This window comes from Odocoileus virginianus, chromosome 16, assembly GCF_023699985.2.
Source record: "Odocoileus virginianus isolate 20LAN1187 ecotype Illinois chromosome 16, Ovbor_1.2, whole genome shotgun sequence".
In the NCBI taxonomy this organism is placed as follows: Eukaryota; Metazoa; Chordata; class Mammalia; order Artiodactyla; family Cervidae; genus Odocoileus; species Odocoileus virginianus.
In genome coordinates, this window is record NC_069689.1 from 60,799,217 (window position 1) to 60,826,697 (window position 27,481).

The 27,481-nt window shown below is 46.0% G+C and overlaps 2 protein-coding genes across 6 annotated transcripts; both read left to right on the top strand.

The window, feature by feature from the left end:
- The first annotated feature begins 13 nt into the window (after positions 1-13).
- PLIN1 (perilipin 1) lies at positions 14-27,481 on the top strand. Of its 5 annotated transcripts, none has more exons than XM_020909357.2 (10): positions 14-103; positions 13,861-14,031; positions 14,619-14,677; positions 17,380-17,584; positions 19,429-19,511; positions 21,130-21,394; positions 21,921-22,093; positions 23,716-23,904; positions 24,300-24,545; positions 25,512-27,481. In XM_020909357.2, exons 3-10 carry the CDS (start codon positions 14,633-14,635, stop codon positions 25,851-25,853), a joined length of 1,548 nt encoding a protein of 515 aa, XP_020765016.1. In that variant the 5' UTR covers positions 14-103; positions 13,861-14,031; positions 14,619-14,632; the 3' UTR covers positions 25,854-27,481. The 5 variants fall into 5 exon arrangements, with proteins under 5 accessions (XP_020765016.1, XP_070334451.1, XP_070334453.1 ...); XM_070478350.1 differs by having other exon boundaries at positions 13,861-13,968; XM_070478349.1 differs by lacking the exon at positions 14-103 and adding an exon at positions 10,732-11,926.
- On the top strand, positions 20-7,008 carry PEX11A (peroxisomal biogenesis factor 11 alpha). The gene is made up of 3 exons (XM_020909358.2): positions 20-103; positions 2,320-2,435; positions 4,583-7,008. Exons 1-3 carry the CDS (start codon positions 48-50, stop codon positions 5,152-5,154), a joined length of 744 nt encoding a protein of 247 aa, XP_020765017.1. The 5' UTR covers positions 20-47; the 3' UTR covers positions 5,155-7,008.

Here is a 27,481-nt window from a genome sequence, read left to right on the forward strand (position 1 = left end):
TACTAGTGACAGAGCCCGGTGCGACGCGTGTCCTTGGGCTGGGTGCCATGGACGCCTTCATCCGCTTCACTAACCAGACCCAGGGCCAGGACCGACTCTTCAGGTGAGTTAGGTGCCCGCGGCCTCTACCCCTTCCCCGGTCCTCTCACCCGGGTCGACGGTTCCCAGTTCTCCACACCCGGAGAGGGCAGTAGTAGCCTAGTGGACGAAACCTGGAAAGCCGCTGCCGGCTCCCAGCGGTAGCGTGGCCCGGGAGCCCCTCCTCACCCTAACTTCAATGAGGTTGGGCCGAACACACCTCCCTTCCCGTCCAGTCCCGCGTCTCCGGGCCGCTCGCTGCTGTAAACCAGGCGACGAACCCTCCTCTCCTGACTCCAGAAAGAGTGGGTTTTCTCCGCTCAATATTCCTCCAAGGAATTATTTAAGATAAACTCGGGGTTGACATCTGAGCCTTTGGTAGTATCTTGAAAAGCTCCATGAAATACTTATGGGGAGGAATTGTGTTTGTCATCCGTATCTCAGCGAGATACCTCCTGTGAAATAGTTTTGTGAACCGTAAAATGCAGTGTGGAGAGCCTCAGAAAGAACTGACCACCTTTCCGAGGTACAGGCCGTGCTGCTGAAAATATTAAAGAGATTGTGGCTTTAATACTAGCTCCTAACGTTTCTTTTAGGGATTTGGTTGAATCGTGCTCAATAAAAAGAAATTAGTCACAATTACAGTTTTATTTAACAGTTTTTTCTTCTTCTGAGTGTACAAGTGCTGATACACACAGATCAATAGTAACCCCAACAATTATGAGACTTTTGGAAGCGGGCTTAATGCCAGGTGTTTTCTCAGTGTTAACAACTATTAACCCACTTAACTGTCAACACAACCCTATTAGGTTAAATTCTTGAAATCATTCCCATTTCACAGAAATGGGGAAACTGAAGCAGAAGGAGTTTAATAGGGACTAAGTGACTGAACTGAGAGATTTAAAACCACACAGTTGACTTCAGGACCCAGTTCTTTAACTTATCAAGCCATACTATCTTTCTAATTAATTTGATAGATTTTCAAAATGGTTGCATTATATACAAACTTCATTAAAACAGAAGCCTCCAGTTCTAGTGTGCTTAGAATATACCCTGAAAATTTTATCAATGATTAAAATTTTTTAAATTTTATCAATTGGTTAATAAATAATTTTATCAATGATTAAAATTAAAATTTTATCAATTGGTTAATAAATAATTGCTTAGTATATACTTATTGTATGTACTTAGTATATACTTATTTCAAGATCTGAGATTTCTAGTATTCATTTCCTAATCCCCTTGGTGATCTACGGCTTTTGTGAATACACTGGCATTCAGAAAATAATGTCTTGTTTTTGGATACATTCCTATTATTAGACCAGATCTGAGAAAAAGGGATTCATTGACTTGACCAGCTTGAGCCCTTTAGCCAGGAAACATACTTACAAGAGAAAGAGAGATTGTTTCTTATTACTTCAGGCACAGTAACACATTCACCATTTTTATTGAGAATAATATTTATAGCATAAGGGGATTCAGATGCAGTTACAGGACAGTAGGAAACAGGCATCTACCTACTTTATTTACTAGAATTTCAAATGCATTTAGATGTTTGGTTATATGATACACAATTTTTCATTTGCTCTGTTTCTGTCAGTAAGGCCTTGCTGTTTGGCTGTTTGTTCTCACAACAGTAATCACTTTATTGAATATTTAGTAGTATAAACAGGAGTCTGTACTTTATATAAAATGCTCATTAGTTTGAAAGACAAATCTATACTTATTTATGTGTTGGTCTGTATTTGGTTCTTTTATAAAAAGCTAAACAGTATGCCAGTGGTGGACTTTTCATTGGTTTTGGTTTGAGTGTGTGACCTGTCACATTAAGTAGTTGGTAAAAGTTTCCTTCTAGAAATCTGAAAATCTTTTAGAAATTTACACTGGAGAAAATAAAGAATATGGATCTTTGCAGACTTTAACACGAGGTAGAGTTTTCTGCAGTTCACTCTTTTGGCTATATGCTTTTCTCTGTGCCAGCAGTGGGCATTCTGAGAAATTGTTCACTCTATTTTTGTAGAGTTCTCTTTCATTACCTTTGTGTTGCATTTTCATCACATGTTCTACCCTTTGGCCCTGTGAAATGAATGTTGCAGAATTTTGCTCTTGTAAGAGCTGCTGCATGAGAAATTGTCTTGGAAACTTTGTTTTCGGCAAGAAATGTTTCTCTTTCCCTTACTTCATGAATCAAATTTTATTTGGTTTGTAAATCATTCTCCTCATTTTTCTTTTCCATTTCAGAGCCACTCAGTACACATGCATGTTGCTTAGATATTTGTTAGAGCCTAAAGCTGACAGTGAGACGGTTGTAATGAAGCTCAAGAAACTGGAATCCAGTGTGAGCACTAGCCGTAAATGTAAGTACCCTGTCCCTTGAGGGACAGTGGCTCCTGGTTTAGAATCCTCAGACCTTGTAATTCACAAAAATACTTCCTATGTCATGAATTTCTAGTCAGTCAAGCTTATTGATGAAGATCACTAGTAAGGCTGCCCTCATGGAATGACAGGCCATAAAGATGAAATATTTTGCTGCAAACGGTTCACAAATACTCTCCTATGTTCACATTTGGTGCGACATCTTTCTGTCTTTCTGCTTCATCGTAACCAGTGGGATATACAATGTGTTAGTTCACCTTTAGTTCTTAGAATCACAAAATGTTCTGGCAATCTCTGACATGAACTTCTGGCTCCTGGGAGCCCTGGAAGAATACAGTAGCTATATCCTTGACCCCTTTCCCTTTTCCTTTTTCTTGAGGGATTGCTGGGGGAAATGGATGGATACTTTTTCTTAAGTCATTTGTGGGGTTGTTTTTATGTAAAAGGCAAAAAGCAGTCAGTGGTTTGTACTCATTTAATTCATTTTTAGTATCTGCTCATGTAGGTGTAGTTCTGAGCTTTATGGAAGAACTAAGATCACATGGTCTAATGATATAGGATTTAGTACCAAATACGTTGGTTGAGAAAAAGAAAGATGTTTTGAGGAGGTGGAACTTGAGGTGTGGCAAGAGAGAGAAGGATTGGGAGAGCATTCTTGAAGGGTAGTTTCCTCTAGTGGAGGCTCAGGATGTTCTGAGCAAACCATTGTGTTGGAAGATCAATGAGGAAACTAATTTGATGAGCAGAAGACTTTATCTGTCAAGCAGAGGGATGGGAAGGAGCTCTTCTGGATGGAGTGGAAAGCCAAGATTAGAAGTTCTCCCTCTTTGGAATGTTGGGGCTTAAAGGTACTTTAAAAATCACTGGTCTTTGAAGTTTAGAAAGGACTTACCCAAGGTCACTAAGCTAGTTATTGCAACATTTCGAACTGGAAACCTGAATTATTCATTACATATTTTGTGTTATTTTTGATAAAACAATACCAAACATTTTTCTGAGATCAGTGTTTCCTGAGGGTAGCTACTTCTGAGAATTTACTGAGTCTAAGATATATTCATGTATGGAAAATACTTCTTTTGTATCCTCCATAATGTTTAAGATTGTAATATATACAAATATTTATTGATTGGTGCATCACTGATCAAGTTACGTGCTCTGATAAAGGAAATGACCTGTCAATGGTTGATTTAATTGAACTGGGCATCACATATAACAGTATTATTAGTTCTGTTATCCACTAAATCCTGCTATCTCTATTTTGGCTTTTTGATAGTAGGGAGCCATAGGGGCTTTGGATCAGAGAAATTGCAGGATGATGTTTTGTTAAGTCACTAAGTCATGTACAACTGTTTGCAACCTCATGGACTGTAGCCCTCGAGGCTCCTCTATCCATGGGATTTCCCAGGCAAGAATACTGGCATAGGTTGCCATTTCCTTCCCCAGGGGCTCTTCCCATCCCAGGGACTGAACCCACGTCTCCTGTGCTGGCGGTGGATTCTTTACTGCTGAGCCACCAAGGAAGGTGTTTTTTAAAAAAGCAGTCTTTTAACTGGAAAGTAAATAAGTGTAAGGCATCAGACTCTCTAAAAGAATGTTGCATTTTGGAAAAAAAAGAAAACAAAACAAAAAAAAGTGTTGCATTCTGGAATTCATGTTACTGCAGTACCTTCCTTCTAAAGAAGTATAGCTGGTAATATGCAAATTGTAACAACCCACACTTATGATTGACCTGACCTAAAGTATGTTGTCATTTGTTAATATAGTCATTCAAATGGAGGCAATACCTTCCTTCTAAAGAAGTATAGCTGGTAATATGCAAATTGTAACAACCCACACTTATGATTGACCTGACCTAAAGTATGTTGTCATTTGTTAATATAGTCATTCAAATGGAGGCAATAAGTTTAAAGGGTTGCTGTTTTTTTTTTTTGCCTTCCAGGATCATCTTAGGTGTCCTTAACCTACTGTAAAGTACTTTTCCTTTCCTGAGCAAAGACTGAGCCACAGATGACAGTCAGTTGTTAGAAAAAAGCAGTGCTGACCTCTCACCCTGATACAGGGCTTCTGCCTATAAAATCCTGTTACATCTGATTAAATAACCGTTAATTCTTGTGGGTTCTTCTTGCAGGGCTCAGACTAGGCAATGTGGTGCATGCTCTCCAGGCGACACAGCAGAGCATTCGTGCCACTGACCCGGTGCCCCGCATATGCCTAACATTAGCCGGCTTGAACCGTGTGATTTATTTCATCTGTGACATCGTCCTCTTCATGAGGAGTACAGGGCTTGCCTCTGGCGTTAACCAAGAGAAATGGCGAAAGTGGGCTGCCCGCTTTTACTACTATTCTCTTCTGCTGAGCCTGGTCAGAGATCTGTACGAAGTCTCCCTGCAGATGAAACAGGTTGCACACGACAGGGCAAAGAGGGAGAAGTCACCATCCCAGGATCCCCTCAGGTACAGTGTGGCTGACAAGGAGACAGAGTGGCTCCAGTCCCTTCTTCTTCTCTTATTCCACTCTGTGAAGAGGCATCCTCCCTTGTTTCTGGACACAGTGAAGAACTCCTGTGACATCCTGAACCCCTTGGACCAGTTGGGGATCTATAAGTCCAATCCTGGCATCATAGGCCTTGGAGGCCTTGTGTCCTCTGTAGCAGGCATCATCACTGTGGCGTATCCTCAGATGAAACTGAAGACCCAGTGACATGGTTTCAGGCTGAAGACCAGTACCTGCTTTGAAGACAAGCTGTAGGTGAACTGGACATTTGCACTAGGCACAGCCGTGTCATACTGTGCTTGAGGACTTGTTCACATGAACATTTAGTGACTTTGACGTGAACAGAGGTGGGGCCACGGATGGTGAAGGGGAGAGCTTGAAGATTTATATGTTTTCTAGAGTGCGGGAGTGACTTCTAACTTTCTGTATTTTTCCTTCATCTCACATTTATTGAGCATCTCTTATGTGCATATTAGGAGCTCAGTGTTTGCTAAGTAAATAAAAATTGAAAGAGAAAAATTTTAAAGATCTAAACTAACAAGTGGACACTAATATATAGCGACTGCAATTCGGGAGACCTGGGTTCAACCCCTGGGTGGGGAAGATCCCTGGAGAAGGGCATGGTAACCAACTCCAGTATTCTTGCCTGGAGAATCCCATGGACAGAGGAGCCTGGTGGGCTACAGTCCATGGGGTTGCACAGAGTTGGACAAGACTGAGTCCATGTGCCTGGCTACTTTTGCACAACTCCAGTAGGTCTGATGCACAGCCCTCTCTAAGATCTAGTAGAGGCCCCTGATCTGGTCAGTTACCCCACTTCCTCCATAGCTGTCAATGCCAGGATGGAGCAGAGCTGGCCTTCTAGCCTCTTAACTTACCTTTCACATCACTGCACTCCTGTCCTTCTTCTGTCCAGGAGTAAAATCAGAAATGTATCAGGCGTCTTCATGGTATAAATTGTGTCTTTAGGTAATGCAGTGAGAAAAAACAAATAAAAAGCAGATAGAAAGGACATGAAGTAAAAATAATGTGGAAAGTCACAGTTGGTACCTGTGGATCAGTTTGTGACAGATGAGGAGGCTGAGGTTAAAACTGAGGACAGGGGCTTCCCTAGTAGTCCGTTGGGTGGGACTCTGCTCCCAATGCAGGGAGTTCAGGGTTCATTTCCTGGTTGGGGAACTAGATCCCGCATGCTGCAATTAAAGATCCTACATGCCACGACTAAGACCTAGCACAGTAAAAAAAAAAAACAAAAAAAAAAACCAGGCCAGAACCTCATTTCTCTGACTCGCAATCCAGTGCTCTTTCCATGTTTCACTGCCTTCCTGATTAGGTAGAAGTATGAGACTCTCCAGAATCCCATGCAAAAAGCCTTTTTTTTTTTTTTTTTTTTTAAGGACGTTTGTTGGCTAGTGCTTTATATTCTGTTCTACAGAATTTAAAACTAGATCCACCAACTGGATTGTTTTATTTAAGGCCATATAACAGTATGGGCATTTATACATTAATTTTCATTGAAATTTATGAAGTTAAGAAACTTCATGAAACTATAAAGTAGAAGGATCATAACATTCTGTAAGTCAGACTTCATATTTGTGGAGTGGTTGGGAAAAGTGGAAAAGGGCAGTGAGCTATGAGTGAGGAAGACGCCAGAATACTGAGTGGATGCCACTTGCTCAGGGTGTTGGGTTCTTTCTTGTGGTTGCAGATCCTCTTAATTTGAGGCAAGTGAGGTAGAGAAATAGGGTAGCATCAGATAAGAAGCCAGTGTCAGCCCTACCAGTAAAGCCATCACATTTATCTGAACAGCAATGAGAAATGTGCACTCAGTAAATTTTCCATTAATGTGATTGAGATTCTTAAAAAATAGATTCAGGTACTTGGCACTCTAGTTTTTGAGTAACCAATCAAGATACAGGATTTGATAAAGAACATTTTGGGAATTTTAAGAGAAATGAAAGCTGATAGATCGAAGCAAATAAAAAAATATTAACTATATTTACTTTGTCCATATCTTCTACTGTAATAAATTATGTCTAATAAATCTGTAGACAAAATTTACTCATGTATCTGTGAATGTGTTCTGGGAATGGACAAGAGTTAAAGTAAGGTGGTCCTAAGATAAGCAGTCTACACAGTCGATAGAGTGAGTTCTGGTAAAATAAGCTCTTGGCTGGAAGGTCCAAGTGCAGGAGAAGGATGAAGAAAGATTTAAGTATAGAACATACTGGTTGAAACAGACCTCTAAGACAATCTTGTCCAGACTGCTGAGGGTCCCATATATTATCCCTGTCAGTGGTGTTTTTGCTTCTGCCTGGAAAAGCTTGAATCTGTAAATCACACTGCATTTTAACAGTGTGTCCATCTTGGTTAGTTTTGTCCTCTGCAAGTTAGAGTGGGTGATGGGGAGCTTGGGAAAAGCCACCTCTTCTAGAATTTGTGAAAACCTTAATGGTACCTACTTCCCTGTGCACCTTTCTCCTTTCTAACTAACCATCCCCACCTTCAATCCTCCATATTCATTCAGGAGGGATTCTAAAAACCAAATATATTTTTTTTCTCTTCCAGTTTTACTGAGATATAATTGACACAGTAACTGTATAAGGTGTACAGCATAATGATTTGACTTAACATACATCATGAAATGATCACCACAGTAAGTTTAGTAGATATCCATCATCTCATGTAGATAAAAAATTAAAGAAATAGAAAAAATTTTTCCATACATTTAGAACCCTTAGGGTTCACTCACTAAAGAACTTCCATAAATAACATACAACAGTGTTAATTATATTTATCATGTTGTACATACATCCCTAGTACTTATTTGTCTTATAACTGGAAGTTTGTACTTTTTGACTGCCTTCTTCCAGATACCCCTCTCCCCATCCCCTGCCTCTGATAACCACAAATCTGATTTCTTTTTCTATGAGTTTGGTTTTGAAGTAAAAGTGACCTACAGCACAGTGTGATTTCCTGGTGCAGAACATAGTAATTCAATATTTCTACACATTTCAAAATGATCACCACAATAAATCTAGTTATCTGTTATCAGATAAAGGTATTATATGTTTATTGATTAAATTTTCCACATTGTACATTCCATACCTGTGACACATTTATTTTATAACTGTAAGAAGTTTGTTAATCTCCCTCACCTGTTTGCTCTTTTACCTCATAACCTCACCTCAAATGGTAGGTATTCTTAAAAACAGTATTTCTGTTTTTTCTTTTTAAAAAAATTGAAGTATAGCTGGTTTACAATATTATTAGTTTCAGGTGTACAGCAAAGTGAATCAGTGATATATATGTATTTTTTAGATTATTTTCCATTATAGGTTATAAGACATTGAATATAGTTCCCTGTGCTATACAGAAAATACTTATTTATGTGTTTTATGTATAGTAGTTTGTATCTGTCAATCCCATACTCCTAATTTATCCCTACCCGTGTTCCCCTTTGCTAACAATAAGTTTGATTTCTATGTCTGTGAGTCTGTTTCTCTTTTGTATATAAACTTGTTTGTATTATTTTTTAGATTCCATATGTGTGTGCATGCTAAGTCACTTCAGTCATGTCCAACATTGTGACTCTATGGACTGTAGCCTGCTAGGCTTCTCGGTCCAAGGGATTCTTCAGGCAAGAATATTGGAGTTGGTTGCCGTGCCCTCCAGGGGATCTTCCCAACCCAGGGATCGAACCTGCATTGTTTATGTCTCCTGCATTAGCAGGCAGGTTCTTTACCACTAAGTGATACCATATAATATTTGTCTGAAGACATTTCTTAGATGTATAGACCAGCACATTCACAGCTGAACACTGTTGCCTAGAATTTGTTTATTCAACAACAAAATGTTTGAGTGCCGTGTTTAGATCTGGGGTCCATTTGAATACAAAATGACCAAGGTCCCTGTGCTCATGGGGTAGTTGGACAGGGTTGGGGGGGGCATGTAGGGATGGGGAATAAAAGGAAATAACTATGTCCTTCAAGCTGCTGCTGGAAAGTGGACTCTTCCCAAGGGACTCTGTTAGACCCTTTTCACCACTTCTCCCTTCTCACCCACATTCTGGATGCCCAGCTGACACGGCCAAAGAGCCAGCTTTGTCAACAGAGCTTTCAGGCACAGAGCCCTGTACTCCCTCTGGCCCAAAGCCATGACTTCAAAGTCTTCACACTGCCCTTTGGCCCAGGTTGCTCTCTTGACACACAGATAATTTGACCTGAACATTGAAGTGAGGTGAAGGCAGAGGCCACTTCTTTAGGTACTTCCCTTTCTCTCTATTACTGTCTTATATTTTCAAAGTCCAAGTTGGATCAATAAGTATTAAATGTATCACATATTTAAAAATTTTTACTAATTTTTATTGGAATGTAGTTGCTTTGCAATGCTGTATTTGTTTCTTGTTGTACAGCAAAGTGAATTAGTTATACATATACATATATCCACTCATTTTTAGATTTTCTTCCCATTTAGATCACCACAGAGCACTGAGTTCCTTGTGCTAAACTGTAGGCTCTCATTATTTACTTATTTTATACATTGTATCAGTTATAAATATATGTCAATCCCAATCTCCCAATTCATTTTACCCCACTCCCCCTTTGATAACCATAAGTTTCTTCTCTACATTTGTGACTCTATAAATATTTTTGCTTTGCAAACAAGTTCATCTCTACTATTTTTATAGATTCTACATATAAGTGATATTATACAATGTTTTTCTGACATACTCTACTTTGTATGCTAGCCTCCAGGTCCATCCACATCTCTGCAAATGTCATTCCCTTTTATGGCTCTGTAATATTCCATTATATATATGTACCATATCTTTTTTATCCTTTCCTCTCTCAATGGACTTTTACCTTGCTTTTGTGTCCTGGCTACTGTAAATAGTCCTGCAGTGAACAGGGTATGTGAATCTTTTAGAATTATGGTTTTCTCTAGATACATGCTTAGGAGTGGGGCTGCTGGGTTATATGGTAGTTCTATTTTTAGTTTTTTAAGGAACCTCCATACTGTTCTCCATAATGATTGTACCAGTTTACATTCCCACTGATAGTACAAGATGGTTCTCTTTTCTCCACAATCTCTCCAGCATTTATTGTTTATAGACTGTTTGATGATGGCTGTTCTAACTGATGTGAGGTGATATCATCAATTGTAGTTTTGATGTGCATTTCTCTAATAATTAGCAATGTTGAGAATCTTTTCGGATGTTTGTTGGCCATCTCTATGTCTTCTTCAGAGAAATGTCTATTTAGGTCTTCCACCCATTTTGTGATTGGGTTATTTGTTTGTTTTTGATATTGAGCTGCATAAGCTATTTGTGTATTTTGGAAATTAATCCCTTGTTGGTTGCTTCATTTACAAATATTTTCCCCCATTCTCAGGATTGTCATTTCATTTTGTTTAGGGTTTGTTTTGCTGTGTAAAAGCTTTTAAGCTTAGGTCCCGTTTTTTAACTTTTGTTTTTATTTTCATTATTCTAAGCAGTGGATTGAAAGAGATCTTGCTGTGACTTTTATCAGAGAATGTTCTGCATATATTTTCCTCTAAGAGTTTCATAGTACCTAGCCTTACATTTAGGTCTTTAATCTATTTTGAGTTTGTTTTTGTGTATGGTGTTAGGGAGTATTCTGATTTCATTTTTGTACATGTAATTGTCCAGTTTTTGCAGTACCACTTACTGAAGAGACTCTCTTTTCTTCACTGTATATTCGTGCCTCCTTTGTCATAGAAAATGATCCAATTTCTCCAAGTCAGGCTTCAACAGTAAATGAACCATGAATTTCTAGATGTTCAAGCTGGATTTAGAAAAGACAGAGGAACCAGAGATCAAATTGCCAACATCCGTTGGATCATTGAAAGAGTAAGAGAGTTCCAGAAAAACATGTGCTTCATTGACTATGCCAAAGCCTTTGACTGTGTGGATCACAACAAACTGGAAAATTCTTCAAGAGATGGGAATACCAGGCTACCTGATCTGCCTCCTGAGAAATCCATATGCAGGTCAAGAAGCAACAGTTAGAACTGGACATGGAACAACAGACTGGTTCCAAATTGGGAAAGGAGTACGTCAAGGTTGTATATTGTCACCCTGCTTATTTAACTAATATGCAGAGTACATCATGAGAAATGCTGGGCTGGTTGAAGCACAAGCTGGAATCAACATTGCTGGGAGAAATATCAATAACCTCACATATGCAGATGATGCTACCCTTATGGCAGAAAGTGAAGAAGAACTAAAGAGCTTCTTGATGAAAGTGAAAGAGGAGAGTGAAAAAGTTGGCTTAAAACTCAACATTCAGAAAGAGATCATGGCATCTGGTCCTATCACTTTATGGCAAATAGATGCAGAAAGAGTGAGAAACTATATTTTTTGAGCTCCAAAATCACTGCAGATGGTGACTGCAGCCATGAAATTAAAAGACACTTGCTCCTTGGAAGAAAAGTTATGACCAACCTAGAGAGCATATTAAAAAGTAGAGACATTACTTTGCCAACTAAAGTCCATCTAGTCAAAGGTATGGTTTTCCCAGTAGTCATGTATGGATATGAGAGTTGGACTGTAAAGAAAGCTGAGTGCCGAAGAAGTGATGCTTTTGAATTGTGGTGTTGGAGAACACTCCCTTGGACTGCAAGGAGATCCAGTCAGTCCATCCTAAAGGAAATCAGTCCTGAATATTTGTTAGAAGGACTGATGCTGAAGCTGAAACTCCAATACTTTGGCCACCTGATGCAAAGAATGCAGTCATTTGAAAAGAGCCTGATGCTGGGAAAGATTGAAGGCAGGAGGAGAAGGGGATGACAGAGGATGAGATGGTTGGATGGCATCACTGACTCAATGGACATGAGTTTGAGTAAACTCCAGGAGTTGGTGATAGACAGGGAGGCCTATCATATTTCAGTCCATGGGGCTGCAAAGAGTCGGACATGACTGAGCAACTGAACTGAACTGAGGTGCTCATAGGTGCAGGTACGTGGGTTTATCGCTGGACTTCTATCTTGTTTCCCTGATCTATATTTCTGGTTTTGTGTCTGTACCATACTGTTTTGATTACTGTAACTGTGTAGTATAGTCTGAAGTCAGGGTGCCTCATTCCTGCAGCTCTATTCTTCTTTCTTAACATTGCTTTTACTATTCAGGGTCTTCTGTGTTTCCATACAAAGTGTAAAATTTTTTGTTCTAATTCTGTGAAAAATGCCCTTGATAATCTGATAGGGATTGCACTGAATTTGTAGATTGCTTTGGATAGTATAGTAATTTTCACAATATTGATTCTGCCAATCCAAGAACATGGTATAGCTTTCCATTTGTGTCATCTTTTATTTTTTTCATCAGTATTCTATAGTTTTGCCTCCTTAGGTAGGTTTATTCCTAGGTATTTTATTCTTTTTGATGTGATGGTAAATAAGATTGTTTCTGTAATCTATATTTATGGTCTTTCATTGTTAGTGTATAGGATTGCAAGAAATTTTTATGTATTAATTTTGTATCTTGCAACTTTACCAAATTCACTGATGAGTGCTAGTAGTTTTCTGGCAGCATCTTTAGGATTTCTTAAGTATCGTATCATGTCATCTGCAAACAGACAATTTTACTTCTTTTCCAATTTGGATTCCTTTTGTTTCTTTTTCTTCTCTAATAGCCATAGCTAGAACTTCCAAAACTGTGTTGAATAAGTGTCTAGAGTGGACGTCCTTGTCTTGTTCCTTACCTTAGAGTTTTCACCATTGAGTTTGATGTGAGCTGTAGGTGTGTCGTATCTTTGTTATGTGTCGTATCCTTTATTATGTTGAGGTAGGTTCCTTCTAAACCCACTTTCTGAAGAGTTTTTATCATAAATGGGTGGTATCACATATTTATTATTCTTTTTGGAGACTCCATTTGACTCTTTCCCCCCCTTCCTGACTTCTAGTTTCCTGCCTTATCATATCCTAGACATAGAATTGATTACAGAGGATCTATCACACATCTCCATTCCTCTCCACTTGCTGCCTCTTTCTCTGATTACCCACAGTACACAGCTTAGCAGAGAGCCAACAGTAGGTACAATTTTGCAAAAAATAAGGGAAATAAGTTTTGTCCTATTACCTATGTTAATTAAAAAGCCTTCTTAGATAATCTGAAAATTGTGGCTTACACCACAACCCTCCATCATCTCTGCAGCCAGGAATTAGCTCTTGGGGTCCTGTCTAATTCATTACTAAGGAAGGGAGGAGAGGTGATCAGTGGCTGTCTGGATGCTGCTGATCAGTAACTGAATCTTGGTCAACATTGTCTTTTCCAGACTTGACAAAATCCAGTTGGCTTTCTCACTGCATATTCTGGTGGCATCTTAAACCTGGTAGAGTTCAGTAAACTTTCTGGAAATCTGGGATTTACAGAGATTGAAATAGCTCTATTAAAGCCTAGATTGTCAAGGAATCTACCCCAGGTCTGGTTATCTTTTTCAATGAGAGTAATTTATCTTTACAATCAAAAGATTAACATGTTCAGGTAAACTGTGTTCCTGTGTGGGTTTAAATCTTACTGTTCAAAAGTCATTCTTGATAGTAAAAAATAAGGATGAGGGAAATGGATTGAAAACCATTCCACAGGACCCTCTATGGAAAAGGAGTCAAAGATTATAAAACTTGAGAGGTTATGAGTTTAATGACGTATACCCCAACGTCTTCTTTTTGGAAAACAGCTTTTTTGAGAAGTGAGGGTCAGAAATGGGTCATGGAGCAGATATTTCATTGCTCAGGAATAGTAAGTCCTCTGAGTCTGGTTTTCCTTCAGCCCTGCTCTCTACCCCCTAGTTGGCTAAATCTCCTTACAGAGCAGGATATGCCCAGGGGACCCTGGATCAAATAACCATGACAACAGGCTGACGGGGCTTTCTCTTCCTCTCTGCCCTCCTCTAGATGGGAGGTGTTAATAGCTTTGCTCAAGAGCAATTGGATTTGTTTCCTCTGGACGAGACGCTCACTCAGCAGCCTGGGCTCTGTGGCACCGAGACAGCATCAGCTGGAGTGAGTGTGGGGGTCCCGAGACAACCTTACCTGGTTGGTTTCTGAGAAGTAAAGAAGTCGAGGGTAAGGTTCTTCTGGGAGTTTTACTGAGGATGAAGAGGCCTGCAGGGAAACCCCTGAGGGAGAGGTTACTGAGGGTGAATGACCAAGAATGTAAATACTCTGCAGCCACTGGTTTTTCCAGAACACAACTGAAATTGCTGGTTTTATGAATGGCTACTTTCTTATCTGGCTGAGCAGAGGAACGACTGGCATCTATGCTTGCTTAAAAAGAGAGGAATTAATGCAGAACTTTTTCATTAAAAAAACAAAAGATTAAACCTGAAACTCTTTCTTTTAGTCTCTTGGACCCTCACCTAAGAGCTCCTAAACTTCATCTAAAACCTCTTATCTCTTAGAAGCTACTTTCATTTTTTGTTTCTTACCCTGAATACTTAAAAGAAACTTTGGTCTCAACAAGTAGGCTGCCAGGCCTCATCCTTGTGGGACTCTAAGGACTGACCACTTGTCTGTGACATTCATCCTCCAAATACCTTCTCTTCAGGGAACTTGAAGCCTGGGTCCCCTTGATGGCCTTGAGGGATAGGGACTGACCCTGTGGATCTCAGGCTGAGGACTTTCTCATGGACCTAAAACCTTCTGCTTTGCAGCTTGAAGAGCTCCAATGGCAGTCAACAAGGGCCCCACCTTGCTGGATGGAGACCTCCCTGTAAGTAACTTGGGCTTATATGAAGCAGTAGACAACTTTAGTGGGAGGGAGGAGCTGGGAGGAAGGGCTCTGGGGGCTTAGAGCAAAATATCTCTAGGTTATATTCATAATTCATTGACCATTACATCTTCATTATTCTTGCTTTTGCAGGAGGCTGTTAGAGAATGTGGAGGGGTAGGAAATGATGCCTATTAAAAACTAAGCACCTTGGAGAAAAAATTGGGTGGTGGGGGACAAGGAGAGGAAGGGAATTACTATATTCTAAAGCCTGACACAGACGTCCATGCTTTGTCCATCCAGGCAAAACTGAATTCTCAGGACTGAGACTCTGCATTCTGTAACTCCAGAGCCATCTTGGATATGTTAGTTTATGTAAATGGCACCTCTTAGAGCTACACAGCACACGTTATGTATGTGAGAAGGGGCTACAGGGGCAGTGTGTCCAGTACTGTGTCTAGCCTGGTCTTCAGCATGACTCAGGGAGGTTTTACATGTTTAGGTGTACTGATGCCACCTGGCAAGGCCTCTCCATCTTAGGCACAGTTCAAATAATGAAACTGGAAAATTGTGAGCCCGTATAATATCCATCTTGTCCCGAGTTAGGCTTTAACTAACCTTTGCACTAGGAATCGCAATGTGTTGTATTTGATCATAGAACATAGAGAGGCATAAAATGGTCACGTGCATAGTTAAGCCATCCTAACAGAGGGTAGTGTATTTCCATCCCAGGACCTCTCTCCCTCTTTGGCTTTGCCTAAATCAACTCCCGAAGGCTTCGTCCAAAATGTTAAAGAAAAATTTTCTTGTTTACAGTTATAACCTTTTTCTAGTTCAAATTGTCAAGAATCTAGTTCAAATTGTTAAGAATCTCATCTGCAAGACCAAAATCTGAAATATTGTAGCCTACGGTCTGGTGTACGTGCAAGTCTCCTACAAACAGAAGAAGCTAGGTCCTCCCCTCTGGAGAAAAACTATGTAGCAGTACAAATTCAAAACTACAAAAAGAACCTGAACATCTGAGCCAGACTTGGGATGTTTATGTGGAGAATTCCTAATATTCCTAAGAAGAGACAGAAAAATACAATACCCTTCACTAGCCCCAGCAACCGAATCCCATGGACATACTGCCTTCTCCTCACCCATCCTTTCACCCATCTTATGTTATTTTGAAGCAAATCACAGATTTGCAATTTCAGGCCTGAGTTGGAAGCCTGGCTCTGCCACTTATTAGCTGTGTGTTGTTGGGTAAGTCACTTCACATCTCTGAGTCTTTGTCTCTTCATTGGCAAGTGCTGGTGACAGTGCTGACTTCAGAGGGTTGCTGTTAGTGTTACATGAGGTTATGTTACTGAAGCACCTCAATCAGTGCCTGGAGCATAATGGCACTGAGTAAATATTGTCTCTCTGCAAGATTAGAATCTGCATTTTTTTTTTTTTACTCAAAGACCACTTTTTTTTATTTTAAGTAAGTTTCCTAGCTGATCCAAAGTTTAATTATGTGCCTGCTGCCAAAGTTAGAATGCATTAATAAGAGCCCAGCATCCCAGTAATGAAAGGTGATGTCTCACTGGACCCCACACATTCAGATCACACCTGGAATGCTGTCTTCAGGCTTGAGTGCTATAAAGGCTATGTCAAGATGTAGTGTGTGCAGAAGATGGAATTAGCAGATCAGGGCACTGAGTCATTTATAAGCTAAGTTAGGAACTAGAGCTATTTAGAATACAGAAGGAACTGCTAAAGACAGAGATACTTATCAAGTGTGTGAAAGGCCAGCCCATGAATGATGAAATACATGTGTTCAGCATTGTTCCACAGGGCAGCGGGTGGAGCTGTGGGTGGAGGTGGATGCCAGTTCAGCCACGCTGTCCAAGGAGGGGCATAGGCCACTCTACGAGGAGTAAGCTCCATTCGAGGAGAAGTCCAAATACAAGCCTCCCAGAGGGATGTGGGAAGAGCACTCTTGCTTCAGAGGCCCCTGGAGGCCTAGGATTCTGTCATTCTGTCCAGTTGGGCAGATCTGAACGCCTTAGGTGCAGCCCTGTCACCTATTCAGCTAATATGACTGGCGGCTTTGGGTGAGGCCCCGAGACACACTGGTGAGAGCCTCCTGGGATGGAGCCGAGTGCAGAGGTGGTCAGCACCAGCACAGCACTGTGTTTGAGTGCGGACACATCCCAGGGAGGGAGGTGGTGACTTCTGACGTGAGGGAGGGCCGGGAAGCTTCTCAGGAGAAATGATGCTCAAGCTGTCTTCCGCCAGACAGAAAGGACTGTGGGAGGAAAGGGGCGCACCCCAGGCAGTGGGACCAGCACTGGAGGCAAGGAGGTGTGTCCCAGAAAGACCCAAAAGATGTTCAGGTGAAGCTCCCAATCCACGGTGGACCAAAGCTCTAGACAGGTGCACCGGCACACTCACTGCTAGTCATGAAGTTCAGGTTGAGTGGCTGCAGGGTGGGATGGCCCCTGGAGGATGGAGGCTGCCCCAGGAGCTCTCCAGAGCCAGGACTATGACCAGGAGAGCGCGGCTGCCCGGCTCTTATGTTTCCTGTGGGGCCTGCAGAGGCCTCTCTATTCTGGATTCCTCCTAGGTCACCTGGACCCAGGCTAGCGCTAGTGGGCACCGCAGCTCTGAGACTGCCTCCCCAGGAGGTAGGAGAAGGAGGTGGGCTGATTTCTTTCACTGCTTTCCTTCCATGCCAGGAGCAGGAGAATGTGCTGCAGCGGGTCCTGCAGCTGCCGGTGGTGAGCGGCACCTGTGAGTGCTTCCAGAAGACCTATGCCAGCACCAAGGAAGCCCACCCCCTGGTGGCCTCTGTATGCAATGCCTACGAGAAGGGTGTGCAGGGCGCCAGCAGCCTGGCAGCCTGGAGCATGGAGCCAGTGGTCCGCAGGCTGTCCACCCAGTGTGAGTCCTCGTGGCACTCGGAGGCTGACTGCCTGCCAATCTTTTACCTGTCTGCCAGTCTGTCTGATAGCCAGCTTGTCTGATGCCTTTTTGTTTGTGTCTGACTACCTTCCTAACTCTATATCTCATTACATAGTTGTTTCACTTATAGATACAGATGATTTAGATGTAGATATATGGCGCTAATGGTAAAGAAACTGCCTGCCAATACAGGAGACGCAGGTTCGATCCCTTGATCTGGAAGATCCCCTGGAGGAGGGCATGGCAACCCACTCCAGTATTCTTGCCTGGAGAATCCCATGACCAGAGGAGCCTGAAGGGCTGTAGTCCATGGGGTCACAAAGAGTCGGACACAACTGAAGAGACTTAGCATGCAAGCACGTTACTGAGAGATAGATATAGACATAGGTCTCATCTCATCTATAATGCCTCATCTCTGATCCAGTTGGCATTTTCCTAGGATGATAATTGGCAGGAGAAGGGGTGGACAGAGTTATGGGGTGCACAGTGGGGGGTGTGGGGCATACAGCAGACCAGACACACAGTTTAGCTCCAGATCCAGCAGCAGCAGAAACTGGAAGAGTCTGGCACAGAGCCAGTGGGCAGGAGGGCTGGCCTGGCAGGGCTGGGGGGAGTGGAGGAAGAGGGGAAGCCCTCTGGGTCCTGCAGCTGATGGTACTGGTCCCATGACAGGCAGCGGCAGAAGAGAGCTGCCAGCCAGGGACCTGAAGGTGGAGGACAGCTTACCAGGTCTGCCCCTGTTCAATTTGTTCTGCCTTATTTGAAACTATGGTCTCCTTGGCACAGCTCTTGACAGGACTGAGGGAAATTCCAGCAGTCTAGGACTTTCCACCATCCTGAAGAGAGTTATGGGTACCTGTGGATTCGGCACAGCAAACAAGAGAGGACAGATACAAAGAAAGCCTGGGCCTGGGCCCGGGCCCTCCTCCCTGCCTGCAAGCTCCTTAAATAATCTCCCTGGGTCTCGTTTGGCCCAATATCAGAAGTCAGCTGACTCATCTGGGCTCTCTCTGCTGCTTGAGAATTTTGTGAAAACCTAAGATACCTGGAGAAAGAATATGTGAAAGAGAAGATATAGGTATCCTTTGAAACTGTGATCTCCATGATCATGGGCGCAGAGCTGATGTCCTCAGCAGCCCCTGGGTCATGTCTTCCAGGAGCATTGGCATCCTCTGTCACTTGCCCCTTTCTCTTTCCTGTGACCCTCTTCCCACTGTTTACCATCTCACTCCTGAAGGTTAAAATGAAGGGCCACGGACCATCTGGGACTCTAGACCAGCTGTCATCTCTGGACCTGATTGGTACCAGGCCAGCTCCCACCAAGGTCTTCCCTTAGGGCCTGACTGCCTTTCCTTCCCCCTGCCACTTCTGCTTTCCCCTGTCGTGTTCACCCAGCACTCACCCAGACAGGGGTCATAGGAGAACGAGAGACCAAGATCCGCTGGTGATTCCCATAGGTTCTGTCACTTCCTCCTCATAACAACCCTGCAGGATTTGTCCACATTAATTAACACTTGACAAATAAGGAAGTTGAGGCTCAGCCAGGTTGTGACTTGCCTGAAGTCACACTGCAGATGCAGGCACCAGGCTCAGAACAGGTCTGCGTGACTGCAGAGCTTCTACCCAGAGGGAAGACTTCTGGTCTCAAGGAGTCACAGTGGATGCAAGCCAATGGTGGCAGAGGGCCTCCGGCTGCCCGGTGCTTTGGAGGTGGCAGGGCTGGGGGTTTTGAGGGCTCCAAGGGGCCTTACTCGGCACAGAGGCCCCTGCTAGGTCCTCACAGTGAAGGCAGGGCTCACCCCACCATGGCCTTTTGCTTCCAGTCATAGCTGCCAACGAACTGGCCTGCCGAGGCCTGGACCACCTGGAGGAAAAGATCCCCGCCCTCCAGTATCCTCCTGAAAAGGTGAGCTCCTCCCCTCTTCTCCAGCACTTCCACCTTCGGTTGTCACTGCCTCTCAGCGGAGGAGCAAACATGAGCCCATGATGCAGGACGGCGTGGCAAATGCCTTTCCAGGCTGGTGGCCATTGCCTGCCCCCAAAAGTGCACAACAGGCTTCTTCCTCTCCCTGTGGGACCAGATGAAGGCGGGCTTTCTGAAACCAGCAGGCACAGGCCAGAGGCAGACTCATACAGGAGCTTGGGGTGGGGGCCACTGCTTCTGATCCCTCCTCTGTGAGATACCCCATGGGCCTACATGAGATTGAAAAAGTCATTTTACCTGGATACCTATTCATTGGGTATTTGCCATGGTAAGGGCCAGGTCTGGTGCTTTAGGGGAATACATTTCACTCTCAGACCTCATCCATCTCACTGATAAACTACCACTCATCTCACATTTACTGAGTGAGCCCTATCCTATGCCAGGAGTCATGATATGTGATTTATAGAGTCCTCTCCTTTAATCCTCTTTCTCCCTGGTGGCTCAGATGGTAAAGAATCTGCCTGTAATACAGGAGACCCAGGTTTGATCCCTGGGTCAGGAAGATCCCTTGGAGGAGGGAATGGCACCCCACCCCAGTATTCTTGCCTGGAGAATCCCATGGACAGAGGAGTCTGGCATTCTACAGTTCATGGGGTCACAAAAAATCGGACACAACTGAGCGACGAACACTTTCAACCTTCTGGGATAGGGGTGGTATCCCCATTTGACAGAGAAAACTAGTGACTTCCCCCTGACCACATAGCCTGAAGTGGAGGCCACAGGAGAGCAGCACTGTTCAGCTCTGAGGCCTTGCTCTTCACTTATTTTTCCAGATAAAGGGCAAAGCCTTTGTCACAAAGAAGCTCCCAAGTCAAAGGAGTTGTTGTTCAGTCACTCAGTTGTGTCTGACTCTTTGACACCCATGGACTGCAGCACACCAGGCTTCTCTGTCTTCACTGTCTCCTGGAGTTTGCTCAAACTCTTGTCCATTGAGTCAGTGATGCCATCCAACCATCTCATCCTCTGTTGTTCCCTTCTCCTGTCCTCAATCTTTCCCAGCATCAGGGTCTTTTCCAATGAGTTGGTTCTTTGCATCAGGTGGCCAAAGTAGTGGAGCTTTAGTGTCAGCACCTGTCCTTCCAAGGAATATTCAGGAACCCAAGGAACAGTATTAAAAGGCAAAAAGTCAAAGGAGAGAAAGACATTATTTCAGTGCAGAACCTGTATGAAGGCCAGCCACATCCGTACGTTCACCTAGGCACAGATGGGAATGTGAGGAGCACTCTGGGGTCAGGACAGAAGATACAGTGGAGGAGGTGCCTTGAGGATATGAGGACAAGTGTTATCAAGAAGGTGGTCACTGGGGTGATTCTTGAAGGGTGATTAGCATCTCGACAGGCAAAAATGGGGTGCTGAGAAGCCAGGAGATTTAAGTAGTTGGCGCAGAAAGGACTGGAGCCCTTTCCCTTTAAAGTTCAGCTTAATCAAGGTGCCCCAATACTGGCACCAGTCCCCTAGGCCTTTAAATGAGGCTTTCCTGAAGCGGGATGTAGGCCCTGCCAGAGCCTCACGCCTGACTCCCCATCCCCGCTTCCACCAGATCGCCTCTGAGCTGAAGGACACCATCTCCACCCGCCTTCGCAGCGCCAGGAACAGCATCAGCGTGCCCATTGCCAGCACTTCAGACAAAGTCCTAGGGGCCGCTCTGGCTGGCTGTGAGCTCGCCTGGGGGATGGCCAGAGACACTGCCGAGTACGCCGCCAACACCCGAGCTGGCCGGCTGGCCTCTGGAGGGGCCGACTTGGCCTTAGGTGGTGTTGAGAAGATGGTAGAGTTCCTCCTCCCTCCAGCCAATGAAGAGTCAGGTATCTGCCATTGTGGGGGGTGCTGGAAAGGGAGATCCCCCCCACCCTTGCCCTGCTGCTTGGGGATTAGGAAGAGGCAGCCGGGCTCATCTAGCCACTGCTCTCCCTGGTGGCTCAGAGGTTAAAGAATCCACCTGCAATGCAGGAGACACAGGTTCTATTCCTGGGTTGGAAAGATCCCCTGGAGGAGGGCATGGCAACCCACACCAGTATTCTTGCCTGGAGAATCCCATGGACAGAGGAGCCTGATGGGTTTAGTCCTTAGGGTCACAGAGTTGGACCCGACTGCAGTGACTGGGCACGCAGCCACTGCTGTGGAGCGGGGAGGGCCCAGCAGGATTCCCAAAGGCCTCCACTTTCATTTGGCCCCTCTCCCCATCTTTAAGTGGAGAAAGTGACTTCCTCAAGTTTCCAGTGAGCTTATGTTGGAGTAGGGTGATCCTTTTCCAACCCTAGACACCACCCAGCTTTGTCCAGCCCCTCTCTGATCTGCTTTCCTCTCCTTCCCCCCGCAACTCCCACCTAGCCCCTGCCCCAGGACTCCAGGATGCCCAGAAACCTCCCAAGGCCAAGCCGAGCCTCGTGAGCAGGGTTGGAACCCTGGCCAACACTCTCTCTAGACACACCTTCCAGACCACAGCCCGGGCACTGAAACAGGGCCAGGCCCTGGCCATGCGGATCCCAGGTGTGGCGCCTCTGGTGAGTGTCTGCCCCGAGTTGCCATGGCCTGGAACCCTGCGGACCTCCTGGTCCCTCCCATCCCCTATCCAATTCCACCTCCTGTCCTGAGAACATCCTGTCTTCCAGCTGGGGTGGGGGGTGGGTGGAATATTAGGTCTGAGGATAAGAGACTTTAGCTGGGGTGGAGGGCTAACCCTCTAGGATGCAAGGGGAGAAGAGGGCAAGCCTGCTTGTTAGGATCATCCTGCCCGACCCCACCCCCTTCTGTCTCTCCCATTCTCTCTCTAGGTTCCACTCTATCCCCCAACTTTCTTGGGAGATATCAGAGACCTCCCCCCACCCATCTTCTCTGTAGGCACTAGGGAGTGTCACCTCTGAATAAGCAAGGTGCAAGGCACCAAAGCCCTCCTGTGGGGCAGAGACCCCCCAGCTGGGCCATATCCCTGATTGCCCCCAGGCTTCTGGTTTCCCTTCTAGAGGCTTCTAATTGGCATCCCACTGCACCTCTGGTAAAGTTGTCTTTTCTAGCCCCAGACAGGGCTTACTCCCCCCCACACCACACTCTCTGTGTATTTTAGCAGGGATAGTCTGGATTTTTTTCATAGAAACTTTAATAAGAAACTAAGCCCCCTGCCCCCACTAAAAAAGGAAATAAAAACATAACAGTTTAAAGGTCAGTGAACAAGATAACCACTTTTCAGCCATCATGAGGGTGGTACTTTTAAAAGCACTGTCAAACCTGGCTCATTCATTCCAGCAAATGTTTGCTGAGAGCCCACCACATGCCTGGCCCTGTAGGGAGCAGTATTTCTCCCCTGTTCCCTGCACTGGGGGTCACTTCCCCATGGGGGCTAAACTAACTCCTGCGCCCTAGCCTAGCCCATAGCGGACAGAGGCCACCCTACAGCACAACCTCAGACACCACCATTTACACAGAAAATAATGGTGTCCCCTAAGGTTGTATAACAAGGAGACTGTCTGTGGGACCCCCTGGGGGTCTGCAGTGAGCTGGGCTGTGCCTCAGCGGCACCTGCCCACCCACCCAGGCCGGTGTCCTCCCATGGGACCCTCTGGCCCACTTGATTTTTCTCACTCTTTAGTTGGAAATGCTACTATCAGCTTTACCCTTAGCTAAGAACTGGAAACAACACAAATGTCTATCAGCGGTAGAATAGGTAAATTTTGGTATATTTATTCAGTGGAGTGTGACACAAATGAAAAAGGAGGAACTTCTCGGTAATGTGGGTGAATCTTACAACATAACATTGAACAAAAGCTATGCATGAAAGAAAACACGTGTGAGTCCATTCACAAATGGGCAGAATTAATGCTTGGTGATGGAGGCCAGTATGTGGTCCCCTGAGGCGGTACTGACTGGGTGAGGGGCACAGAGTTTTCTGGGGTGTTGAAAATGGTCTCTATCGCATATGTTTCTAAAAATTCCCAGAGCTGTACACTAAAGCCGTGCGTACCTCGGGTGTAAGTTATCACTCCATAAAAAGGTGGAACAGTCCGCTGGGGTCAGGCCCTGCTTGCCTTCCCCTACCCTGACCCTGGGGATGCGGGGCTTTGCCTGCTGGGGCTGCCTGGCTTCTGGCAGGGGCGGTGAAGCCAGCCGACCGCCGCCTTCCCGCCCTCAGAGCAGCCTGGCCCAGTGGGGCGCGTCAGCGGCCATGCAGGTGGTGTCGCGGCGGCGGAGCGAGGTGCGGGTGCCCTGGCTGCGCAGCCTCGCGGCCGCCCGGGAAGAAAATCACGAGGACCACACGGACACTGAGGGGGAGGAGACCGAGGAGGAGGAGGAGGAGGCCGAGGAGAGCAAGCTCAGTGAGGTACGGGGGAGAGCGCAGGCCGAGGGCGTGTGCAGGAACCCCGGAGAGGGTGGGAAGCAGAGGCACGGGCTGACACAAGGCTCTCTGCCCCCAGGCCCAGGGACGTGTGCGTGGGTGCAGCCCCCTTCCCCTCACCCCTGAGCACCCGGCTCATAGTTCTCCCCGCAGATCCTCACAACAACCCCATCAAATAGGCAGGACAGAGACTGTCATCCCCATTTTGCAGATGAAGAAACTGAGGTTCAGAGCGCAGAGGTGACCTGCCCAAGAGCCAGGCCAATAGTTTTTTTTCCAATTTAGTGTCCAGATTCTTCCATCTCTAGCTCCGGGGATGGTGAGGAGGGGACGGGTCAGGGGAGTTGCTGTGGAGCCACTGACCCTGCTCTGGTCACCAGGGAGCAGCCCTGCCCGGCCCGCAGGGCCTCCTGGGCAGCGTGGCGCACACCCTGCAGAAGGCCCTCCAGAGCACCGTCTCAGTCGTGATGTGGGCACCGGCGGCTGTGCTGGCCACGGCGGGGAGGATGCTGCACCCCACGCCGGCCCAGGCCACTTCCTCAAGCAAGGGCAGGGCCATGTCCCTGTCCGACGCCCTGAAGGGTGTTACTGACAACGTGGTGGGCACAGTGGTGCACTACGTGCCGGTGAGCCCCCCACCCCCACCCCCTGAAAAGCAGATTAGGCTGAAGGGGCGACAGCGGCTCTCCCTTCCCCAGCCTCTGATCCTCGGTGCCCCAGAAACATTCTGACATCCTGTGGTTTTGACTGGGGCCCGCTGCAGCCCCAAGAATATAGAGACCGGTGTCCTTGGCCCACACCCATCCTTCCTACCTGCAGCTGTCATCAGTCATCCGTCTGGTGCCCCCAGTGGCCCAGCTGTCACCCCTCAGCTCCCAACTGAGGGGCCTGGCAGGTTTGCATGCTGCTCCCTGGGCAAGTGTTGGAGGGAGGCTTCCAGGACCCCTTGGGGGGTGGGCTGTGTTCCAGGGGACAGCAGCTGTCCCCATCCCAATTCCAATACCTGTTCCCAGCAGGAAAACCCCAGGGGGTGCCTACTATCACTTTAGGGGTCCCTGTGTCCCTTCCCAGAGCAAGTTAACAGGTCATGCAGGCACTAGAGATCTGGTCAGAGCAGGAGGCCCCTTCAAGCTGAGGGTGGGAGGGTGGGAGGGTAGGGCTGGGGAATGGGTTACTAGTCACTCATTCTCACCAAGAGGCTTAAACAGGGGTCTTGGCAGAGAGCTCTCTTCACTTTGGACCCAAAATGGAGCCAGATGTGGGTACCCTGACCCAGGCAGGGGCAAGGTGTGGGTTGTCCTTAGCTCACGGGATTGGGCCAAGGAAGGGTCAGGAAAGTCCCTGACCTCCCACTGAGGGACCTCTGAGGGGGACCCCGGGGTCCGGAAACTAGAGGGTGGCTGTCTGCCTTGCCTTGGGGGTCCGCACTTTGCACACAGGCAGGGGTGGCCGTCCTTGGCAGGTTCCCCTGCATCCTCCATCCCCGTCCCACCCCAGCCTGTGCCTTCCGGATCGCGCGTGACCGCGGGGCGGTGGGAGGTGCAGGGACAAGGGCCAAGCCGAGGGCCCTAATGTGGCTGCCGGGCCCTCAGCTCCCCAGGCTGTCGCTGATGGAGCCCGAGAGCGAATTCCGGGACATCGACAACCCTCCGGCTGAGACCGAGTGCCGGGAGGCGGAGCGCAGAGGGTCCGGGGCGCCGCCCGCCTGCCCGGAGCCCGCCCCGCGCCCTGCGCCGCCTCGCGGCAGCCTGCGGAGCACTCGGGGCCCGAGCGCGGAGGAACGGGTGGACGCGGCCACCTTGCCGCGCGCCACCTTCCCGGCCATGCCCCGCGAGAAGCCCACGCGCCGGGTTAGCGACAGCTTCTTCCGGCCCAGCGTCATGGAGCCCATCCTGGGCCGAGCGCAGTACAGCCAGCTGCGCAAGAAGAGCTGAGCCGCCTGCTCACCGCCCTCCTGGCCCGGCGCTCTCCCAGCCCCGGGCCAGGCCGCTGTCGCCAGCAGACAAACAGAACCTACGAAGAAGTGAGCGTTGGTTTCCTCAAAGTAGTCCCTTTGGGTCCCAAGCTTTGATCCTAGGATGATGCCAAGACACATCTTTTGAGCATCCTTTTTGGGCTTAGCTGTCAGAGTCCATTTTTCAGAAACATCAGAGTAGCAGTCTGCTTTGATTATAGGCCTTGGTTTTTTTTTATTTTTTTACTAAAAGATTAATTGCCTAACTTATCTCTCACTTCTTTCACCAAACTTGTGGCCCACTGATATTTAACTGTTTCCAATATTTACATCCATCCTCTGTAGACAAATATTTGCTACCAGTGAGTAATGTGTCACCACGCCAAGTGTTCAAGCAGGCGATCCTGACACATTTTCAAGCCCCAAATGCAGAGAGTCCTGTGAGTACACAGGCTCTCAGCTGACTCCTTTGAAGGGAACAGCTTGCGTGTGTGCTAAGTCGCTTCGGTTGTGTCCGACTCTTCACGACCCCATAGACTGTAGCCCGCCCAGCTCCTCTGTCCATGCGATTCTCCAGCAAGTATACTGGAGAGGGTTGCCATGCCCTCCTCCAGGGGAATCTTCTGGACCCAGGATTGATCCCGTGTCCCTTATGTCTCCTGCATTGGCAAGCGGGTTCTTTACCACTAGTGGCACCTGGGAAGCGCCTAGATACATATTAGCGTCGTTTTCTGAGTACCCTGCCCTCTTCACAGGCTGTCCTAGCCTGTGCTCTGTAGCGCCACCTTTCTGTTCCTAGCTACATTGCCATTTGCACCGTTATGATTTTACACCTAAATGTTCACTCTTCCTTCCACGTTTTGAGTGCTGGCGCCCCCAGTCCTGGGAGACAATACAGGTTAGTTATATAAACAATATATATAGAATCTATGGCGCGTCCCCCAGTGGCTCAGTGAGAAAGAATCTACCTGCAGTGCAAGCGATACAGGTTTGGTCCCTGGGTCGGGAAATCCCCTAGAGTAGGAAATGGCAGCCACTCCAGTATTCTTGCCTGGAGAATCCCATTGACCAAGGAGCCTGGCGGGCTACAGTCCGTGGGGTCACAGTCAGACATGACTGAGGGACTGAACAACAGAATAGACCCTATAGCCACAGTTCATTCCCAAACCTATTTTTGAAAACGTTAATATTTGGCACATTTAGAAATGCATGCGTATAATTAAAATTTAAACATTGCAAAAGGGTGTGTGCTTTCCTCCCGGAGTCCCCTGGTTCCCCTTTCCCAGACAGTCTTGGCAGCAGTCTTGTGTGCCCTTTCCATCACAGACTGAGGGTGCGCAAGCGCACGTGTATACCCACCCCACTCCGTTCATACACGCTGTGGGGTGTTATACTCACTGCTGTTTCACTCAGCAATACATCTTAGAAATCTTTTTGTAAGCAGTATTGTAAACCCTCCTTGCTCTTTTTAACAGCCACATAGTAAGTGCTTCATAATATAGACATGCTATAATTGATTAAACCAGTTCCTTAATCATGCACTTTTCTGTTATTTCCATTTTTTTTCCTCCCAGGAACAGGGCTGCAATAAATATCTTTATACAACAA

Coding starts and splice junctions, on each gene's coding strand:
- PEX11A (XM_020909358.2), top strand. CDS start 48: ATGGACGCCTTCATCCGCTTCACTAACCAGACCCAGGGCCAGGACCGA. Junction 104..2,319: donor GGCCAGGACCGACTCTTCAG/GTGAGTTAGGTG, acceptor TTTCCATTTCAG/AGCCACTCAGTACACATGCA. Junction 2,436..4,582: donor TGTGAGCACTAGCCGTAAAT/GTAAGTACCCTG, acceptor TTCTTCTTGCAG/GGCTCAGACTAGGCAATGTG.
- PLIN1 (XM_020909357.2), top strand. CDS start 14,633: ATGGCAGTCAACAAGGGCCCCACCTTGCTGGATGGAGACCTCCCT. Junction 14,678..17,379: donor TGCTGGATGGAGACCTCCCT/GTAAGTAACTTG, acceptor CTTCCATGCCAG/GAGCAGGAGAATGTGCTGCA. Junction 24,546..25,511: donor CAGTGGTGCACTACGTGCCG/GTGAGCCCCCCA, acceptor CCGGGCCCTCAG/CTCCCCAGGCTGTCGCTGAT.